This window comes from Bos indicus x Bos taurus, chromosome 8, assembly GCF_003369695.1.
Source record: "Bos indicus x Bos taurus breed Angus x Brahman F1 hybrid chromosome 8, Bos_hybrid_MaternalHap_v2.0, whole genome shotgun sequence".
NCBI lineage: Eukaryota > Metazoa > Chordata > Mammalia > Artiodactyla > Bovidae > Bos > Bos indicus x Bos taurus.
In genome coordinates, this window is record NC_040083.1 from 63,808,217 (window position 1) to 63,830,662 (window position 22,446).

The 22,446-nt window shown below is 45.3% G+C and overlaps 1 protein-coding gene across 2 annotated transcripts in view; it reads left to right on the forward strand.

Annotated features, from left to right (window-relative positions):
- The first annotated feature begins 19,426 nt into the window (after window positions 1-19,426).
- The window catches only part of TGFBR1 (transforming growth factor beta receptor 1), a 74,668-nt gene continuing 71,648 nt past the window's right edge, over window positions 19,427-22,446 (forward strand). The window contains exon 1 of one of the 2 annotated variants that reach the window (XM_027549755.1): window positions 19,427-19,598. In XM_027549755.1, the coding sequence (XP_027405556.1) occupies window positions 19,514-19,598 (85 nt within the window). In that variant the 5' untranslated portion in view covers window positions 19,427-19,513. The remainder of the gene's footprint in view (window positions 19,599-22,446) is intronic. The other variant, XM_027549754.1, reaches the window with a different exon arrangement.

The window sequence follows — 22,446 nt, forward strand, 5'->3', positions numbered from 1 at the left end:
TAGTGTGTCTAAGGGGCAGGAAGAAGCTGGAAGGCACTGGAGGGGCAGTAAACGGTAGAGAAGACACGGCAAGCCAAGGAGGCCAGGGGAGGCAGCTGCAGGTCACCTTGGCTTTTGTAGATGAAGGCATACGGTATGGATTTTATGTCTGGTTGCTCTGAGAAGCTCCTGGAGGCCTTCAAGAGAGAGAGGGACATGAACCTATTTTTACTTTTATTTTTTGAGGCAGTAATATCATCAAGACATTTTTTATGATCAGAAAATACAAAACCGGCATTGACTCTTTAAATATATAAACAGAGTCCTCACAAACACATACCTCCTACAGCTAGTGCTCATTTTATTGAGGAGAAAGATACAACTTTCTAGATTTTTGCTGTGAAGAAATCTATTAGGTTTAAAAAAGTATATGAACTGATTTTTGTTTGGAAAGACCCCTGTGACTTATGTATGCTGAATGGACTCTGGAAGCAAATGGACCAGTTAATGGGCTGTTGCCATAATTTAGCTGATTGGTAATGATGTCCTGGGTTAGGGCTGAAGCACTGGAGAGGGTGAGAAGTGGGCAGATTTGGGATGGATTTAGGTGGAGCTTTGCTGAAAGGTCTCAGTTATGAGAGAATGATTCCTGGGATTTGAGCCTGGCTGGGTACCTGGCTGGTGGTACTATTCCTGGTCTGGGAAGGAAGATACGGGCATGCGATTTGGTTTTGGTTGTTTGCTTTCTTCATTATAATATCCTCAGGGTCTAGAAGAATATCTGTCACTAGTAAGTGCTCAGTCAATATGTGCTGAATAATTGAAAAAGCAATAGTTTGATCAGGTTCTAGTTGGGAAGCCAAATGGCCACACTCATGCTCTTGCCACGTGTAATTAAATGGTACAGTGAACCATTCCATATATTTTGCAAAATTCTATTTAAAAGAGGGAAGGGGGAACAATTCCAATTATTTGTCATTTGCCAAGGGACAGTACAGGGACAGCAAAAACTCATTTCCCTGTCAGAGGAACAGATTCCTTCCGTCCTCCCATAGGTCCTTCTTCTTGGGGGACTTGGGAGCATTTCACTGAGCAATGGCAACCTGGACCCCAGAGTGGAATAGCCTCTGCTATTCACCACAGGCCTAGAAGAGGGTCCACTTTCTGGGACTCGGCCCCTTGGCCTGAGCTTCCTTGGAGCTCCGAGTGATGACAAAGGTCCCCACAGACCCTGGGCTCTGTTCTAGGCCATGTGGCTTTGGGATGAGATTCTCCCTCTTACCCAGATCCCCCAGGGTATCCGTCTTCCCGGCCACAGATTCCTGCTGTTGAAATACTTTAAGGAGGAAGATCATCAAACTCTCTGCACCCTGAGAATCTTGCTGCAAGGGGAAGGGCCTCTCTTTTATCTGCCCGCTGCTCCCTTCTGTTTTCAAACAGCCCGGCTTCGACAGAAGCATACTTTTGAGTAGCACATAGCCAACCCCCTCTGACATCCGAACATCCTAACATCTTTGGATCTCGACCTCTCGTTAAAAAAAGGTACTTGTTTTGATGTACATATACATAGTAAAATGATTACCCCTCTGTGGCCAGGGGTCAAGAATCAGTGACGGGCAGCCTCACTAAATCTACCACCTGGCTGTAGCAGGGGAGGAACAGATCTGTAAAGGAAGAAGGTGAGTGTGCTGTCCCTTAAGAAAGGAGTTGGTAGATGGGGAAAAACAACAAATCCCTTTTATGGGAAGTCATGTTTAATGCCAGGAACCAAAGAAAGAGTACACATTCAGACGCTGGTTTTGTTTTCTAAGTGAGACCAGAGAAATGAACTTTGTGGGTAGGAATTGTAATGAGGAAGTGAGCGCAGGGGTCTTACTCCGTGAAGAAAGATTCTGAAGGGGAAGTTGAGAGGAGGCCTGCTCTGCAGCCCGGCCCGCAGGAGGCTCTGGGAGGTGGCCGCCATTGCAGCTGATGACTCAGTGCGGTGTAGCACGTCGTCCTCAGTTCTGCTTGGTCCAGTTCTCCAAAGCCAAATAAATAGGAAGTGTGGTAGACTGGGTTCTTTTAGCTGCAGTACACTTGGGTTTGCTTTCTTGGGCATGAATCCAGTGGAAAGCAAGTATTCTCTCTTGCCTCTTTGCTACATCAGAGAAATGGAGGAATTGCTGCATCAGAGGAATGGAGCAATTTTAATGACATTTCAAAGAAACAATTTTGTAACTTACAAAATGGAATCACAGTAACCACAAAGTTGGCTGTGCTGATATGTCCCATGACTGAGTCTCCTTTTCATATACATTAAAAAAAAATCATTAAAATTCTATGTATTTAAAATGTACACATTTTGGGAGTTCCCTGGTGGTCCACTGGTGAAGACCAGTGCTTTCACTGTCGAGGCCCAGATTCAACCCCTTATTTGGGAACTATTAAGATCCTACATTCCGCATGGTATAGCCTAACAGGAAAAAAAAAGTACTTGTTTTGATGTACATATACCTAGTAAAATGATTACTGGTCGAGCTAATTAACGTATCCATCTCTCCACATGGTTACCATTTGTGTGTGTGTGTGTGTGTGTGTGTGTGTGTGTGGTGTGAGTACCTGAGACCTATTCTCTTAGTAAGCTTCCAGTATACAAAACAATATCATAAACTGTAGTCATCCTGAGGTACATTAGATTTCTAGAATGCATTCATCCTATTAATTGTAACTTTGTACCCCTTGACCAACATTCTCTCACCTTCCTACCCCTGGTAACCACATTCTACTTTCTGCTTCCATGAATTCGACATTTTTAGACTCCACATATGAGTGACATCATACTGCGTTTGTCTTGCTGTCTCTGGCTTTTTTCACCTAGCATAATGTCAGCGAAGTCCATCTATGTTGTACATGGCAGATCGTCTACTTTTTAAAGACTGGATTATATATATATATATATATATATATAATTTCTATATCCATTCATTCATCGAAAGACACAGGTGTTTCCATATCTTGGCTATTGTGAATAATGCTGCAATGAACACAGAAATGTAGACATTTCTTCAAGGTACTGATTTCATTTCCTTTGGATATATATCGATAAGAGAGACTGCTAAATCATATGGTAATTCTATTTTAAATTTTTTGAAGAATCTCCATACCATTTTCCATAAAGACCAATTTACATTCCCACCAATGGCATACAAAAGTTCCATTTTCTTTACACCCTCTCCAATACTAATTATCTTTTGTCTTTCTGATGACAGCCATTCTAACAGGTATGAGGTCTTACTGTGGTTTTGATTTGCATTTCTCTGATGATTAGTGATGTTGAGCATCTTTTCATGTACCTGTTGGCTGTTTGTATATCTTCTTTGGAAAATTTCTATTAAAATTCTTTGCCCATCAGACTGTTTTTGTTTTGTTATTGAGTTGTGTGAGTTCCTTATACTGTGGGTATTCACCCCTTACCAGATATATAGTTTGCAAATATTTTCTCCTGTCGCATAGGTTACTTTTGCATTTTGTTGACTGTTTCCTCTGCTGTGCAGAAGCTGTTTAGTATGATGTTGTCCCACTTGTTTATTTTTGTTCTTGTTGCCTCAGCTTTTGGTTTCCTATCCCCCCAAAAAATTACTGCCAAAACCAGTGTGTCAAAACTTGTTCTGATCATATAGTTTCTATGAAAATCTTAGCATGCCAAAATCAGAAGGGATCTTAGAAATCATAGCCAACCCTCTCACATTCTAGAGAAGGAAACTGAGGCCCAGAGAGGGGAAGAGGGGGATTTAAAGGACCCAGTGTGTTAGAGACAGAGTGAAACCTAACCCTGAGGTCTTCTGAATCGTTGCACAAAGATCTTTCCATTATGTCATTCAAAGATGCTTATAAGGGAGTGTCTGCTACAAATTTGCTTCTAAATGTCCTTGAAAGCAGTTGACAGGAAATTTCAGCCTGCCGCGTCGAGTGAAATTGCTAAATGAATTTGATTCTTGCATGCCAAAAATATCTCTGCAAAGATGTGACTTCGTCGTGGTTTAATCACAGGACACTTGGATTCAGCCACCAAGGATGTGCCCTCACCTCCCAATGGCCTTTCTGTCTCTGAGTTCCTGTGGTCCGAAGGTAGTCTTTCTGAATCACCTCCTTGATTGTGCTTTTGTCCTCTGGTACCCTCTGGGTTCCCCCACCATGACTGTTGGGCCCTGTTGCTCAAGACTGGCCCCCATTGAGCTGCCTCCCAGTTTCACAATGAGGCTGTGTGAGCCAGTTATTCCATCAGAACCACCTGGCTCTGTGCCCTGCAAGCTGATCCACGGGAACACAGCAGTAGGGTTCTCTTGCCCTGTGGTGCCCAGTTAGGTTTGGCCAAGTGGTGATGGGAGGAAGGGAGGAGAGTGAGCTCAGGGTACTTATTTGCTAGGTTCCATGTCTGTGGTTTCTCCAGGTCTGGCTGCCTCCCTCTGTTGAAAAGCTCAGCTCCTGTCAAGCAGCTCCCTGCACATGACTCTCTCTCTAGGCACCAACAGCTCTGCTCCCCTCCCCTATTCAGCCTGGACTGGTGACAGCACCTTCTGTTACCAGTGCCTCCGTGAGCCCCTAGGGTTCTGTATTCTCCCTCGTGGTTTCTCCATACCCTTTGAAAAATAACCCTTTTTTAAACTCCCGTCAAATGACCCCATTGAATGTGCCACCTGTCCAGCTGGGACTTGGGCTCATAAACGACCTGATTCTAACCTGGGGTCTCAATCTTCCCCGAGCTCTGAGATATATTCTATCCCAAGAGAGAGAACCTTCAGAGCCTCATTTCAGGTATCAGTTTGTCTATGGGGTCCTTGAACCTGAACTCCTATGCTTTAATAACAAATTCTAACCTCATTCTAGAGAACAGGCCTCTGGGACCTTAAGGTGGAAAGGAGATGGCAAGGAGCCAGAAGTCAGGACCTGGAGTAGGAGCCTGCAGAGCTGGGCTGGCCGTTTGTCTGGTGTTAGGTGTGACATGCGATAGAGGACCAGCACTCCTGAAAGAGAGCCTACTCTGGCAGTATCGGAAGCCAGTGTCCCTGAGGCCCAGGAGAGCTGGGGGAGGGATTTATGTCCACGTTCAGGCCAGAGACCTGGGGAGACGCAGCACCTGTCGGGGCCGTGTGGTCATGGTGGCGGGAATCTGCCGGCTGGACCGAAAAAGCCCCCAGGGAAGGTGAAGTGCAGCACTCTCCTCTCAGCTCTGCCCCCTGCCCCCTAAAAGCCCTCTAATCCCTGGCCTCCATGGAGCTCTTAAACTCCAAGTCCTTGTTCAGATAATTGCAAGCTATTCAGTGGTAGCCGATGTCATCTTTATTTGCTTCTTCATTGTGCTAGACACAAAATATGTTAGATTGAGAATAATTTACAGTTGCTTACAGCCTGCTTCCTTCAGACTACCACTCGGGTACAAAACTGTGGGGTAGTGCCTTCACAGAAGGAGAAATAGACAGTTGCAAATATGCCCAAAGTGAAAATATTATCTCACATTTTTTACAGTTTCACAGTTTGTCAGAGATTTTTTTCATGCATCACATATCAATTGACTCTCACAATAAACCTAATATATATGTGTGTGTATGTATGTGTATATATATATCTGTCATTTATCTCGTTATCTGTTTATCTATCTGGTATCTATTTGTCTATCTGTAAAATGTATCTGAAAAGCCTGAAGCTTCAATAAATAAAGTAACTTACCCAAGTTCATATGTTTAGCCAAAATGGATTGCTTCTTTATATTTCTTATGATTTCATTGTGATATATATTCATTGTGATTATGGCTGTCTTCCACTCAAATCTGTGAAGTCATTAAGTAGAGTTCATGGCTTACTATATTTTTTTGTCATGCATACCAATAGGTGTGTGTATGTGTATACAGACAATGTGTCCACATTGCATCATCAATGTTTAATAAATATTAATAACAAAACAACCAGCCACGAATCCACCACTTAGATTAGGAAATAAAATATTGCTGTACCTGTAGAAAGACCGTCTCTGTCTCTCCCCTGTAGCTTTCTCTCTCCATCTCAGCTGCTATTCCAAATGTTGTCTTTATCACTATTTACTTGCGTATGTCATTTCACTTTGTATACATGCGCACATGGCCTGTTTGTTCTCACTCCTCCCGCACATCCTCTACATACACAGACACTGTCCGGCACACAGTAGGTGCTCAGACTAGCCTGGCCCTCACATAACCAAAAAGCATCTGTGTGCTCCCTGTGCTCTCCAAAGGATTGACAAAGTCTAGTCTAGTTGGAGTGGGTTCTGGGTAAGAAAAATCACAGAACAAAACATCTCAGGGCACCCAGCTGTATGGCATGAGCATATTGGCACTCCAGATGAGTCCCTTGTAGCCCAAGTCCAACCTAATCAGGGGAATAGCCCTGGTGGACTGTCTCACTCCTTGAAGCTGGAGTCCCACCTTAGAGCTCAAAAGTGTCTTCTCTCAAGGCCTTTTCACAAGTGGCAAGTACCACCTGTATCCACTTAATGACCTTGTACACTCTATTAACCCAACTTCCACTTCCCTACACATTTCCCCCTTAAATTCCTGGAGAATTTATGATGCATTTAACAGCTATTTAAACAATGCCAGCAGTTTGTGCAGGCCTGAAGAGTGGCATTTTTCAAACTGTGGGCCACAAACCATTAGTGAGTAGTGAAGTCAATCTACTGGCTCAGACCAGGATTTTTAAAAATTGAAACAGAATTGAACATTACCTGGTCAAGAAGCTAGAATTACAAAATATGAGTGTGTGTTCCCAGGAGCAAGTGGTAAATACTATCTTGTGAAAGTTCACAGTGGGATTACCTTGTAGTTTGGATGGGCTCTAGGCATTTGAGTGTCCATGACTGACCTTAACAATTACCGTAATCCCAGGCAGTTGCCACTATGATTGGGTCAGGGATGAGCAGTAATCCTAGGCCTTGACCAGTTAGAACATACCACTCCTTGGCCACAGGGTGGGGGGACACATGTCCCAGTTAATCCAAGATTCTGTCCCTTAGGGAATCCAACCAAACCCTTTGATGGGCCTGGAAATTTCAAAAATAAATACTTTGGAGATGCCCAATCTGGTCTGAAACACAAAGGGGCTATTCACTGTCCACCCCACCCCCATCCCAGGCCAAAATTTGCTGGGTAGAGAAGAGAGACCAAGAGCAAACAAATAAGACACAGGGTAATTTCCAAGTTACATCATCAATAACCTACTTATAAAAGTCATGGTTTTGCTGCCCTAAAGAGAGCTTTGTTGGCGACCACAGGTCCATCTCAAGCTCTAGGCTACCCTAAGGAGTAGTTTACATACTAGAAGAACCTGGGCACTTAGGGTGCTGATTTCCTGGGGAAACAGGGCTTTGGGAGTCAGCTGCACATCCATGCCAGGGGTGGGTGGCAGGCGGGAGAGCATTTGAGGTTGTCTAGGAAGAGCTGTAAATTGAGTCAAAGTGAAAAGATGTGGGATAGACCCCGGCAGCGGATGGGGTGGGGGGAGGGGGCAATAATGCTTGGGGATGGACAGAGAGAGCAGTGGTAAGATTCCTCTTACACTTACAGACAAGTGTCCACCACCACACTTGTGCTGTAGCATCCTGGTGACACAAAAGGAGCAGACTCTCCCTCCTGCACCCTCTGGCAGCCTGCCAAGACCTGGTCCACATTCACCTGCCAGATTCGCAAGGCTTTTGGGATAGAGATCTGGGTAGCAGGAGATGTGGAAGGAGACTAACTGGACATAGGTTAGAATGGATAGAGGGCCTCTCAGAAGGAAGGTGGCATATGTACAGCTTTCACTATAATCTTTCTGGCACCGTTTAACATTTTTCAACAAAAACTTAAATGGTTTTTTTTGTGTTTGAGGGGAAATCAGACCATTGTTTCTTTTGATGAAACATTATGATGAGGGGACTAGGAGGTTGTCAGCTCTAGTGGAGTTATGACACTGTGATAGGTATTAACTGTGTATAGTCCTCACTATACTATGGGCTCCTAGAAGGGAAAAAGAGCTAGACTCAGAGGAGGTGACCTGCCTGTGTTTGATAAAGGAAAGCAGAGTTGAGTGGAAAGATCTATGCTGAAGTATCACCCCTCCAGCGCTAACTGCCCTTCCTCCACTCAACCTGTCCCATGAGAACCACCCAGGAGGCCTGACCCCACACTGGCTTTGGTTGGAAGGAAGAAATCCACCTCAGAAATACTATGGAGTCATGCATAAAAAGAACTCAAATAGAGTGTGGAGCAGAACCTTCCAGAAGCTGAGACACATAGATTTCTATAAATTTGGTGGATATATGACATTTTCTTCTTTCATTTCATTTAGCTTCACAGTTAAATTTCCTTGGAAAGTACCATACTGTCTCAACTATCTAACTGGAAATGAGGAAGAAATTTGAGTTATATTCTGGAGTCTGAAAGAGGAGTCAAGAACTGTCCTCTAGGGTGGAGCCCCGGGGTAGTGGGAGGGAGAGCTAGCAATGCTGGCATGGTCTGCCCCGACCTGAGCAGTGTTCTCTGAAATCTCTCGTAAAAATGTGTCCTAGCCTTTGCTTTTGATTCATGTGAGATGCTTCCCAGAGTCTGGCTCCTGCAGCCACATCCCTCAGCCCTCAGCCCAGCTGTGGAGCCATGAAGACACTGGGGCTCCTCCTGCCCTCTTTCTTAGAAGTCTGAAGGTGGGCAGGGCCCTGGGAACATCACATGGCCTGGTTCTGATAGGCTCACCCAAGGGAAACGGCGCTTGCTCGGGTGTGATTAGTCCACGGAACCTCCCTCCTGGCTTTCCCTCGGTCCAGCATGTTCGGTCCAGCTGACTGTTGGTGCTGACCAGGGATGTAAGGAGCCTTGACTTCTTGGGGCCAAACTCCAGGGAGCATATGGAGGAGTCAAAAACTCAAGGGACCAGGAAGGCCCCCATGACAGGTGAAGGGGGATTGGTTTTGAGCTGGAGTCCTGAGATTTTAGGATGTGGAGTGGCGGAGGCCTGGCTTGGCAAAAGGGGGCTGATAATTCTTCCCTTTGGTAGCATTCATGTTTCCCCTGAAAGATGAGGGCAGTCGTCTGCAATCAACAACAATGGGTCTTTGTCTGCATAGCATCCTTCTGGTAATAGGAACCTGGTGATAATTCCTTTGGAAAATGACTCCTTCCCACCCACTGGTGCTTTGTAATGGGTCTGGCAGGGTTGCCAAGCCCAGTGGCCCATCCATCCTGATCTCTACTACAGGAAAGGGCAGGTGGCAAGGGCACCCATCACCATACCCCGAGTCCCTGGCTTCAGCAATTGGCACAAGGCAGTGGTTCTCCACCTAGGGTAGTACTGCACCCCACAGCCCTGGCCTTGGAAGTGGAGGGGTACAGTTGATTGTTGTTGTCTGGGAATCACTTTGGTATTTAGTGACCAGGGACCCTGAATACTAGAAATGCCCTGAACAGTGCTTCAGAGCAAAGAATTGGCCTATTCAACAGCTTCTCTAATGAGAAACCCTGACCCAAATGACTCAAACGATGGGCACCTGACGCCAGGTGGTCAGACTCAGCCAGAGTCTATCCCTGAGATTTTGTTTCAGAATGACTGTCAGGTGTCAAGTAGCCACCCCTCTACCCCAACGCATGCAAGAGTATGTCTGAAAGAGAGAATGAGGACTAGGCAGAGAAAAGGCAGAGATGAGAGATGGAGAAAGAGAGCTTGAGATCTAATGACATCATCTGCCCTTATCCTTTTCAGCTATGACAGCCAATTTTTTTCTTTTTGTGCTTAATGCCTTTGAATTTGGTTTCTGTCTCATAACCCTAAGAATCTCAACCACCATGAGGCTTCAGGAAGCAATGTTCCTCCTTACTGGGCACAGATATAGGGGATCAAAATTTTAGAAAGCAGCTTTAACTCTTTCTCCAAATATGGAAACAGGTCCAGAGAAGGGTCACACAGCTACTGAATGACAGGGACCAGGCCATATGTCAAGTCTCTTGCCGAAGAGCTCGGAACAGAACAACCTACTCTTGTTTAATGAGATCAAATCTAAGTTCCTGCCATCTGGATAGGGGTGCGATTATGTCTTTAACATGCCATTTGGCACTCAAGGGAATGCTAAGAGACACCAGAGGGAGGTTCAGGACCTCTGGGAAATTCCAACCTAATTGGGACCACCATGGCTACCTGGATCCTGTTGGTTTGGCTTAAAAAGTGAAATATTCAGATGGAATTGGAAATACAGGGCATCCAAACTAAAGGGCAGGGAATTTCAAACTGGCTAAGGCTCCCCTTCCTTCATCCTAGTTTTTCCAGTGTAGGTAACTTAATGGCTCTCTATGTTCACCCATTTCCTTTGCAAAACACCATCAGGAGACAGTCAGCATCTCTGTTAGGCCCAGAGAATTTTTAGAGGTTGTTTGTGGCCAAGACACTATAATTAGATGAATGAGATCCTTTGCCCTTCCCCTGTAGGTAGGAAGAAGTTATGTAAGGAAGGCTGGTGCTTGCTGACTTGGGTGGGTGGAGACTGCCTTAGAGACTGTGGGGCACCTGCTTGCCTATAAGTGCTAACTTGGATCCTGACCTGTCCAGAGACCTGATCCTCTGGAATGTTCACTGTCCACTCTGCCCTCAACCTTCTCACTCCCCACCTCCCCACCCATTGCATAAACTTAAAGTAACTGTCAGTTTTTTCTGGCACTAAAATCGTTTTCATTGTTATCAGTATCGAAGAGAATTCAAATAAAAGCTATTGGCAATACAGTCCAAGAAAAATTCTGCTTCTGCCATTATCTCCCCTTTTCCAACTGTGAGAACGTGTTCACAGGCTGTCTCTCCTCCCGCTTTCAAGCTGATGTCTCCAAATACTTGGGTTACTTAGGAAATTTTTGTATGTGTTTTGAATATTTTGTTTTGTTTTCACTTGAACTTTTGTTACACATGCCCAACTTTAAACACACCAGAGACACAAGGATTTATCCTCTACTGTTTCTGCTTTGAAGGAATTTGTTGAGGTTTCTTAATTTATGATCAATTTTGTAAATGTCTCTTTGATACTGGGAAACAGAAGAAAGTACTCTGCATTTTGCACTTGTGAACCTGTGCGTGTGTGTGCGTGTGTGTGCGTGTGTGTGCGTGTGTGTGCATGTGTGTGTGTGTGTGTGTGTGAGGAGAGAGAGACAGAGACAGAGAGAGCATTAGTGCATACTTAGCCTTGGAAGTTATCCTTGCTCGTTTCTTGACTGCTTGATCTGCCAAATAGAGTTGTATTAAGCTCTTCCCAGCACTTCTGTGTTTCTGTTTAATTATCTCATTGAATGTGGGTGCTATTTTTTTATGTATAGTTCTAAATCTTCAAGTGAATTTGCATGTGTGTGTGTGTATAAAATTAAACTTGTGCAGGTCTCCTACTAAAAGGCCACATGGGCATGTGTTCCATGTTTTCTGGCTTTTTTTCCTCTTTGCACAATACTTTTTAAGAACATGTGATTAAAGGGAAATTTGATCCAAGGGGAAGGGGTTGCGTTGTGATTAAAGGGAAATTTGATCCAAGGGGAAAGGGCTGTGGTAGCCTATTGAAAACCTCCAATTTGTCTTGGCCCCAGGGAATCTTCCTGACTGATCAGGGGGAAAAGGTAGGCTCTCGCTGAGATAATGCAACTGGACAGGGCAGACCAACCCAGAGGAAGATTCTGTGACCTTCGTGAGGCACTGAGTCTAGTGGGGGCAGGCAGCAACCAAAGAAAGAACATGACCATGGGTAAGCAGTCAGTTCCAGAGATGCTGTAAGGAACGAGATGTTTCCAGGATAAAGAGAGAGCAGCAACATGTACCTGTAAAGCATAGGCAATCATATTAGAACGTTCATCTGCACGGAGCAAACACTCATCCACTGAGCTTGGTTTTGGCCAGAGATTCCAGTATTAGAAGGGGGGTGATAAAAAGGAGTTTGGGCCAAACGGAGGATGTGGGCAATACAGGGCACCGGTGCCGTGGCCTAGACTTGGGAACGAGGCAGAACCTAGTTATCCGTCAGCTGGAGACTGAGTCGCAGAGAGGGAAGCTGGAGGACTGCTTAACATCCAGCTGTCTGAGGGCAGGATGGGTGCAAAGGGAGCCACAGTCTGCAGCTTGGGACTGCTTCTCATGGCCAGATGGAAGACAGCTCCAGCCTGCAAGCCCTCAGCCCTAATCTACAAGGGCCAGGAAATTGGCATTAATTTTTGCTTCTCTGATGAGGTAAGGAACCTGGTCAAGACCAGAAGATGTGTCTCTGGGGAAAGAGGGAAAGCAGAAAAAGAGAGATCAAACAGTCAAAAATAAGCAAAGGTTAACTACCAGGATTAAATACACACACACATACACACTCACAAATCCACATGAGTAAAAGAGAGTCCACTTCTGTTTTCCAGTATCTGTGGGGCATTTATTGAATTAATCTAAATAAAAAAATAAAATTTTCAAAGCAGAGAAAGTTCCCATGGAGCAATTCTTTGTCAGTAGTGTGTTTAAAATTAGACTTTCATAATGAAGGTCCAATTGAAAACAAAACAATACAAAACAGAAAACAAAACATTTTTTTAAAAGTAACCAAGCATTTAGGGGAACCAGCCTGACAGAGGCGAGTGGAGAGACAGCCTGTGAACATATTTTGAATGTTTGAGAAGCAGTAGAGAGGCTGCCAGAAGCTGGTTGTTCATGTTCTGTATTGCAAAACAACTTTTATTTGAAACCCTGTGAGATCTATAACAGTTACTACTGTATTCTAACAGATAAGAGATAACTGGATAGCGATTTTTAAGGTATCTGTAGGATGTTAGGCCGTAGGAGTTTCATTCCTGATAACTAGTGGATTGACCCTCCTAAGGAAAAAATTTCAAATGCAGAGAAAATATATCTTCCTGAGTGCATTTCTGAGTTGGCAAGAAAGTAAGAGGTTCAGGCCAAAATCCTAAGTGAGTTCTAAGTGAAAGAAGGACTACGCTGGCTGTGGCTCTGAGGGCGCTGGTTGAACCAGGTGGACTTGAGCTTCTGTTGTTGGGCCTCACAGAGGACAGAGAATCATGAAGTACAGAGATCAGGGCCATCCAAGGCACCTGGACACCTCGCCCATAAAGGTGAGACCCCAAATGCCTACACTTCCAGGTTGTATAAACTGGAAATAAGATGGTTATTAACCACCTTAACCATCAGGGAGTTGCAAGACCCTAGGTCCTGAGCAAAAAAGGAAAATTAATGTCATTACTGAGCATCTGGGACCACAATCTGTCCCTCATGTAGCTTGAGGCCCAATTTCATACTATCTGTGTGTTCTAAATAGTAAACAACAAACCACCCTCCACCCCCAACACTCAAGCCAATACTTTGTTAGGTTAATCTGAGACTGGTAGTGGTATAGCTGGCAAGAACTAGTGCAAATCTTTGATAGAGGAACCTGCCTTTATTTCAGACCTTAAAGAATTTCCACAAATAAAATCTCAGGGAAATGCACAGCTTTCAATAAAAAGAAATGATCCTCACACAGAGGTGCTATAAATGAGAAAAAAACAGACTGCAGAAAGAGACCCACAAGAATTCAAATACTGGAAATATCATGCACAAACAAAACTCTGAAATAACTATGATTGCTATATTGTTTTTTGAAAAAAGACCAACTTGAAAAACATGTTGGAGATAAGGAACTACAAGGAAAGATCAAGCAGATTTAGACAAGGTCCAAATACAACTTCTACAAATAAAAAATAAAATGAAAATGAAAACTTAATGGAAATGACAATTAGAAAATGAAATTTAGTAATTGATTCCAATGAATTCCCTAGTGGTCCAGTGGTTAGATCTTGGTGCTCTCACTACTGAGGGCCCAGGTTCAATCCCTGGTCAGGGAAAGAAAATCCTTCAAGTTGTGTGGCACAGCAAAAAAAAAAAAAAAACAAAATTAACTCTACTTATAATAATGTAAAAATTTACCTAGAAATAAATTTAATAAATGTTACAGAAGGCTCCTACCAATTAAAAAATACAAAATGTTGTTGGAAATAAAAAAAGTTGTTGAGAGAAATGAAAGACTTGAATAGAGAAATATACCATGATCACAAATTAGAATAATCAATATTATAAAGATGTACATTCTCCTAAAATTGATTTATAGACTCCAGGCAACTCCAATAAAAATTCTAGCAGGGTTTTGTGTAGATATTGACAAGCTATTATTAAAATTTACCTGGAACTATGTAGGTCTTTTGAGCATTACTTTACTAGCGTGTGAGATGAGTGCAATTGTGCGGTAGTTTGAGCATTCTTTGCCATTGCCTTTCTTTGGGACTGGAATGAAAACTGACCTTTTCCAGTCCTGTGGCCATTGCTGAGTTTTCCAAATTTGCTGGCATATTGAGTGCAGCACTTTCACAGCATCATCTTTCAGGATTTGGAATAGCTCAACTGGAATTCCATCACCTCCACTAGCTTTGCTCGTAGTGGAGCAAAGTGGAGCCCACTTGACTTCACATTCCAGGATGTCTGGCTCTAGGTCAGTGATCACACCATCGCTCACACGCTAGTAAAGTAATGCTCAAAATTCTCCAAGCCAGGCTTCAGCAATATGTGAACCATGAACTTCCTGATGTTCAAGCTGGTTTTAGAAAAGGCAGAGGAACCAGAGATCAAATTGCCAACATCTGCTGGATCATGGAAAAAGCAAGAGAGTTCCAGAAAAACATCTATTTCTGCTTTATTGACTATGCCAAAGCCTTTGACTCTGTGGATCACAATAAACTGTGGAAAATTCTGAAAGAGATGGGAATATCAGACCACCTGATCTGCCTCTTGAGAAATTTGTATGCAGGTCAGGAAGCAACAGTTAGAACTGGACAGGGAACAACAGACTGGTTCCAAATAGGAAAAGGAGTTCGTCAAGGCTGTATATCGTCACCCTGCTTATTTAACTTACATGCAGAGTACATCATGAGAAACGCTGGACTGGAAGAAACACAAACTGGAATCCAGATTGCCGGGAGAAATATCAACAACCTCAGATATGCAGATGACACCACCCTTATGGCAGAAAGTGAAGAGGAACTAAAAAGCCTCTTGATGAAAGTGAAAGTGGAGAGTGAAAAAGCTGGCTTAAAGCTCAACATTCAGAAAACGAACATCATGGCCTCTGGTCCCATCACTTCATGGGAAATAGATGGGGAAACAGTGGAAACAGTGTCCGACTTTATTTTTCTGGGCTCCAAAATCACTGCAGATGGTGACTGCAGCCATGAAATTAAAAGATGCTTACTCCTTGGAAGGAAAGTTATGACCAACCTAGATAGCATGTTCAAAAGCAGAGACATTACTTTGCCAACAAAGGTTCGTCTAGTCAAAGCTATGGTTTTTCCTGTGGTCATGTATGGATGTGAGAGTTGGACTGTGAAGAAGGCTGAGGGCCGAAGAATTGATGCTTTTGAACTGTGGTGTTGGAGAAGACTCTTGAGAGTCCCTTGGACTGCAAGGAGATCCAACCAGTCCATTCTGAAGGAGATCAGCCCTGGGATTTCTTTGGAAGGAATGATGCTAAAGCTGAAACTCCAGTACTTTGGCCACCTCATGTGAAGAGTTGACTCATTGGAAAAGACTCTGATGCTGGGAGGGATTGGGGGCAGGAGGAGAAGGGGACGACAGAGGATGAGATAGCTGGATGGCATCACTGACTCAATGGATGTGAGTCTCAGTGAACTCCGGGAGCTGGTGATGGACAGGGAGGCCTGGTGTGCTGCGATTCATGGGGTTGCAAAGAGTCGGACGTGACTGAGCGACTGAACTGAACTGAGAACTGAAGTGTTCTAGAGTTTTAAAAAAGATGTTTATTTTTCTAATTTCAAAGTTGGTACAGTTGCTTAAGGAATTTATCAAGGACCCAGACTGTCTTTTATTTTCCTCTTTGTTATTCCTAGTCATGGCCATCATCCTGATGTTCACAAGATGGCTGCTGCACTTCTAGGCATTGCAACTGTGTTCCAGGCAGAAAGAGGGTGAGAATGTGGTATGTCTGTCTCTTCTTTATGAGGAAAACAACATCTTTCCCAGAAGCTCTACTTGGTAGACTTCTGATTATATTTCTTTGGCCAGAAATCTGTCACATGACCATATCTAGGTGCCAAGCCTGGGAAATTTTTAGTTAGGTGAACTGCTTTGCCAAAGGAAATGAGGATTCTGTTATAAAGTGAATGTGGGAATGGATGTAGATTAGGCAACTAGCAGTCTCTGCTCTCTACTTGAGAGAAAACATCTTACATGAAGAATGATGAAAAGCAAAGCAAGCAATGTACTCCGCATACAGATGGAGACACAGTACCGTGTAGGGACTAGAGTGGGAATCTCTAAGTCTTAGCTCTGAAGGAGACTTGCTGGAGGACTGGTCCTCACTTTCTTCCCCTTTAAATCACAATGCTGGAGGGAACAATCTGTATTTCTTTTTGAGGGCCTGTAGACACTGTGAAGGGAAGTCACATCATAGATGCTTCATGTGCAAGAACACATTTAGACCTTAGAGCAAATATATGAGTCAGTGTCATTATCTCATTTCACACCAGGGTGATGTAAAATCTCAGAGAGATCGGGTAGAATGCACAGATCCTACACCTAGGAAATGGCAGAGCCAGAGTTTCAGCAGAGCCTTCCTTCCATTGCCCACCCTATTTCAAAAGGTGAAATAAGCACATGCATTTTTCAAATTGAATTTTAAGGTCACATTTCCTAAACCAAGTGTCTTTTAAAGCGTGACCTGGTGACACCGGCAGCTAAATCCCCTGGGGGTTTTTATTACAAATGCAGACTCCTGGACCTCCTTCAGATGAACTGGAGCAGAACTGAAACCAGGAATCTGCATTTTAAAAGGCTCCCCTGGTAATTTGGAGACATTTTAAATTTGAGAACCATGGTTATAAACTTATAATTTATCATTCCATTCTAATGTAGTTTATTTATGGATCTGTGGCTCATGGAAATTTCCTCCACATATCAGGAAAACAAAATTTAAAAATAGTCTGTTTCTCCTTCTTGTTCCTCAGTTTCCTAATAAACACACTCAATTCCATGGAAAATGTGAAGGGCCTGGAAGTGTGTCACAGAAGATATCCCAACACTGATTAACTGAGGCTCTGCAAGGCAAAAGCGTGGATTACTATGAACGTGAATGCTGATTAGAATCACACAGAGCTGGAATAGGATGGGCAAAGGAAATGACATTACTAAATATTTACTATGTTCCAGACACTGTTCAGACACATTACGTCATTTAAGGGGCCTAAGACATGTGATTTGATCCGTTTTATTTATAAATGGGGAAGGTGAATTCTTATATTTCCATTTTAGAGATGAAAAACAATGATGAGAGAAAAACAATCGCTTGTCTGAGATAAATCATTCATTCATTCACACAGTAAATATCTCTTGAGTGTTTATCTTAAGTAAGATATTGAAAGTAGAGCAGCAAAAAAAGAAGTCTAGAGACTGCAGGTGTCACAAAGTCCTGATTGACCCACCCAGTCTCCATTGAAGAAGCCAGAACTGAGAAAGCAGATTGGGGCTGGACCCTGGCAGAACAGGCTCTCTGGGCTTCGCCTGCCTGCTGCAGGGAGCGCAGAACAAAGCTTCTTGCTGGTGATCTCAGGCAGCCCCAGAGAGCAGGCTGTGACCTTGGTTCCAGCAGTAGCTACCTCCCTGGTTAGGTGGTCTGGTGTATGTATGCTTGCTAAGTCGCTTCAGTCGTGTCCGACTCTGTGGACCCCAGAGACGGCAGCCCAGCAGGCTCCCCCATCCCTGGGATTCTCCAGGCAAGAACACTGGAGTGGGTTGCCATTTCCTTCTCCAAATACCAGCTTCTTACTTGCCCAGAGAGGAGCAGGTGAGGGGTCCAGACAGAGAGTGTATCAGCAGAATTTCAGAGGGAAGAAGGGGAGCCCCCAAGTCTTAACATAGTCTCTCACTAAAACTTGAGAGATAGATATTATTTCCATTTTATAGATGACAAAATGGAGGCTCAGAAAGGTTAACTGGCTTGCTCAAATAGGTGTTCAAGCCAGAAGGGGAATAGTGCCCATCTCAGATCTCAGTTCCAACACCCCCACCCTGCCCCTTTACTACTCAGGAGGGAGGTCTTCACAGGCTTGTAAAATGCTCACCCCGGTAGCCCTAAACCAATTTACAAATCGATAGTAGAGGCTGGTTCTGATTCCTGCTACCAAGGTTTATTTAATTCTAGGTTCGAATCACACAGAAAATAAAATTTTCTCCCTGAAATGTTCTGTGGAAAAATGTTCTCTGTTCTATGTAACAGCCTCCTCGGCTGTGTTTGTGTCTGAAGAGAGGACTAGTCTGACAGGAAGAATTACAAATCTGGAGCTCATTTTGGCGTCCCAGAGGAAAGGTGGGTGGAGCGTCTCACAGTAAATTAGGAATTCAGAATGAAAACGTAGCTGAGTTTATTTAGGTTTCTAGTGACACCTCAGAATTATTGTGCAGGCGTGTCAGAGGCAGCTCAAAGTAATGACTGCTCCTCCTCCGCTCTCGGGGTGCTGCCTGCTAAAAAGGGGGAATCCCTCTCCTTGGGGGATGGGGGTGGGAACCTTCCCTTTCTCACCTGGATCAGGAAGGGAGAAGGGGAAAGGAGTGTGGTTTGGAGTCCTGTCTGGCTCAGCTCCGAGTTCCGGAGAGGGGCGGGAGTCAATTCGGGGGTGTGTCTGAGCTCGGGATCTGTGTCTGAGGCGGGGACCTGACGCCAGGATTTGGGGACTTTCTTTAGATTTTTCTTTTTTTTTGTTTTGCGGGGTGAGGGTAATCTAGGTTTGGGGGTGGACAATGACAGTGGGAGGAAAACAGGAGACTGGGTCGTATCTGAAAAGCTGAGGTAGGATCTTGGGGTGGGGGGATGGTGTTGAAAGTTGAGGCGTGGATCTGGAGAGGGGAAGTTGAAGCCTGCCCGATGATACTAAGGATGTGGGTGAATGTGTGGGGGATTGACGGTGCAGGACTGTAAATTGGGGTCAGGCTCAGTACCAGATCTTAAATGAGAAGAAAAAAGGCTAGAAGAATAGAGCTTCGAGCTGCCACAGCCTTTTTCCGAAACCGACTCACACCCAGACACACCCATCGTCTAGCCCTCGCCCTCTGTGGCTGGAGGTAAGGCTGTGCCAGGCTCGCTAGACCCTGCCCCCACCCGGCCTTTAGCTCCCAGCGGCTCCGACTGGGGCAGGGGTCTGTCTCTTCAGCCCCGGGGGAGTCTGGGGGCGTGGCCAGTAGCCCGGAGCCTGCGGCTCCGGATTGGCATCCCAGCGGGCCCGTGGGCGGGGTTTCGGGTTGGGTCCCGCTCGGCAGTTCGCAGACGGCGGGGAGGCGGGGCCGGCGGGAGCCCTGCAGCCAATGGACTGGCAGCCCCCAAGCAGTTACAAAGGGCCGAAGCGAGGCCGCCGCCGCGGCAGGGGAGGTGGGGCGAGGCGAGGCTTGTTGAGGCAAGGCGGCGGCCGGGCCGGGCCGGGCCACAGGCAGTGGCGGCGGGACTATGGAGGCAGCGGCCGCTACTCCGCGTCCCCGGCTGTTCCTCCTCATGCTGGCGGCGGCGGCCACGCTGGTCCCGGAGGCAACGCGTGAGTAGCGGCGCGGCAGGGCTGGCGGGAAGCTTCGGGGCGCGCGGGCCGGGCCCGGCCTCTGGCTCACTCCTTCTCTTTCTCAAACATGGCGCGGGCCGGGGGCGCAGGTGGCGGCACCCGGGCCGGGCTTTCCTGGTCTGGCCGCCGCCTCGCGAGCCGCGGGCGGGCAGCGGAGGCGGGGCAGAGGCGTGGATCTGAGCGCGGGTGAACGTGCCCGGCAGCCCTCAGCCGCCGCGGCTGCTGGCTCTTCGCGGGGAGGTGGCGTCGGGCGAAGCCGTCCGGGGTCCGGGGCTGCCCTCTGGGGAGCGAGTGGGCGCGGGCCGAGGGGCGGAGGGTTTGAGGCTGGCCGAAACCGGCAGAGTTGGGGCTGCTCCCCGGTTCCCGCGAGGCGCTGCGTGGCGTTGTCCCAGGCACCGCACCCCGAGCGAGTTGGTCCTCCAGGCTCCGGGGGGCCCGGGCGGGGTTAGGGGGTCGGAGGAAGCTTCCAGGGCGGGATGTGCGCTCTGAGCCTCCAGGCCTCCCCCAGCAGTGGGAGGGGATGTGTGTGGCAGAGACCCTCGGGGTCAGCGAGGCCTTCTTGGCCTTTGACATCGGCTTGACCCCGCCGAGTGGGGCTGCTTCTCCAGCCGGGGGTGGCTTTGGAAGAGGAGCTGCTGCGAAGCTTTGTGTGAGGACAAGGAGGCACTAAGATGTGTGGAATGTTTCTTCTTTCGTACGTCTGGGGAACGCTGAAGTGAAATCCACTCACCAGAAGGCTGCGGATTGTTTTGGTAGTAGAAACTTGAACGTTTGCTCAGTCTGCAGGGTTTGGAATGTTTGAATGGAAATGACTCTGAATTGATCAAATGCTTTTATTTCCTCGAAGGAACATCGGTAGAGAGATTGCATTTCTTGAGTGACAGTAGTTTGAATCGGTTGTCTGTGTAGCTGGTTTTCGAGGGACAGTATTTGTTACGTTTTCCAAAATACTAAATCAGGATGGGGTATGTGGTCATCACCTACCCAATGGAAGGGGGAGTGAAAAACTTTGTTAGCATTCTAACTGTACTACTAGAAACTGAAACGCAGGGCCTTAGTGAAAGCAACTAAAATGAAGTGAATACATTTTTATTTCTCTAATTGAACACAGAATGTTTTAAAAACATTTCAAGACTTAGGGTGCCAGTTATTATTAATAGCTATTGTCTTTTAAGAGCTTATTATGATACAGATGCATAAAGTACACCAAAGTACATTATCTGATCCTCACAACTAAACCCTAAGGGCTGGTGGCGTTTGCTCCATTTTACAGAAGAGAAAACAGGTGTGGAGAGGATAAGTACTCAATTGCTAAAAGCTGGATTTAGGATTTGCAGCAAAGGTTTCAGGGTTTCCAAAACCTATGCACTTTAATGTATATATACCTGTCTGGCATTGCCCATATTCATTTTTAGATTTTTGTACTCAAAATTAGAAAAACAATTTGGCTTCTTTCTGACTCCAAGTACTTTTTTTTTTTTTTTGGCCACACTGCATGACATGCAGGATTTTGGTTCCCCCTGCAGTAGAAGCGTGGAGTCCTGACCACTGGACTGCCAGGAAATTCCCTTCGAGTACACTCTTATAGTCCCTTTAGGCTAGGCCTACCTTTGAGGAAACAGTGGATTTTTGACATTGCCTGAGAAGAGGGGCAAGAGAGATAATGTGGATAGGTAGGAGAATCAGTATAATTATGCATCAAGCATAAGTAACATTTCCACACCACTAATTAACTCAAATAGCATAGTTCACTCTTTTCCACTTAGCTTAGCACAGAAAGTGTTCATGTATTCAAATAACAGAATTGAGCTTACTGTATACACAAAGCATTGCCCAGTTCATGCCCTGGAGGAGCTTACAGACTACACTGGCATGCATACAATACAAAGCTGATCCAGGCGCTATTATCCTTAAGTCTAGACTACCTCAGCTGGTCTGCCTGCTCTCCTAGGTTACGTTGATGTTTCCATTCATCCTTTCATACCTTCTGAAGAAGCTCAAATGCTTTTTAAAATTTATAAATTGAGGGACTTCCCTGGTGGTTCAGTGGCTGGGACACCGAACTCCCAATGCAGGGGTCTGGGGTTTGATCCCTAGTCAGGGAGCTAGATCCCATGTGCTGCAGCTAAGACCCAGTGCAGCCAAATAAATACACAGTTTTTTTTTTTTTTTTTTAATAATTTGACCTTCATTTTTAAGAGTCTGCAGTTGTTCCTTATTGTCTGGGTATCAGTTTTATATTTTTCTGCCCACCTTCTGCTCTGTCCAACATAGATTTCTTTGGGGAAATTGGTCCCTTGTCCTTGGTACATAGTTTAGTACCATTATGTTTACATAGATTTCCCATGTGAGAATGCTTTAGCTTCCTGTCATTTTGTAGCTTTTTCTTGGAAAACATGCCCAAGCCCAACTATTCTTTACATTAATGCCTCTTGAATGTATCTTCCTTTCTTCATATGCAGCTATCAGGTTTAGTCCTGCCTATTATCCCTCAAATCCATTTGCTTTCCAGAGTTTCTCTCACCTAGGCTCTTCTGTAGGCTGCTGCCAAGCTAACCTTCAGCCATCCCCACAAGGGGGTTACAAGATTTCCCATTTGTATTCAGTGCTTAGAGCAGTAACTTGAGGTTTATGATTAGGGCCATTTCTGTATCCAGCTAGAGACCTCTCATCCTGCTACTGCAAACCCTCGATTCCAGTGTTTTCTGTTTTCCCACCCACTCCTGACTTTTCAGCCTTTTTACTACATATTTAATTTTGCCCCTGTTGGGAGTGTGAGAAGTTTTTAGTCCTGACTTCCTATACTGGTTTAGTTTGTGAACTATTT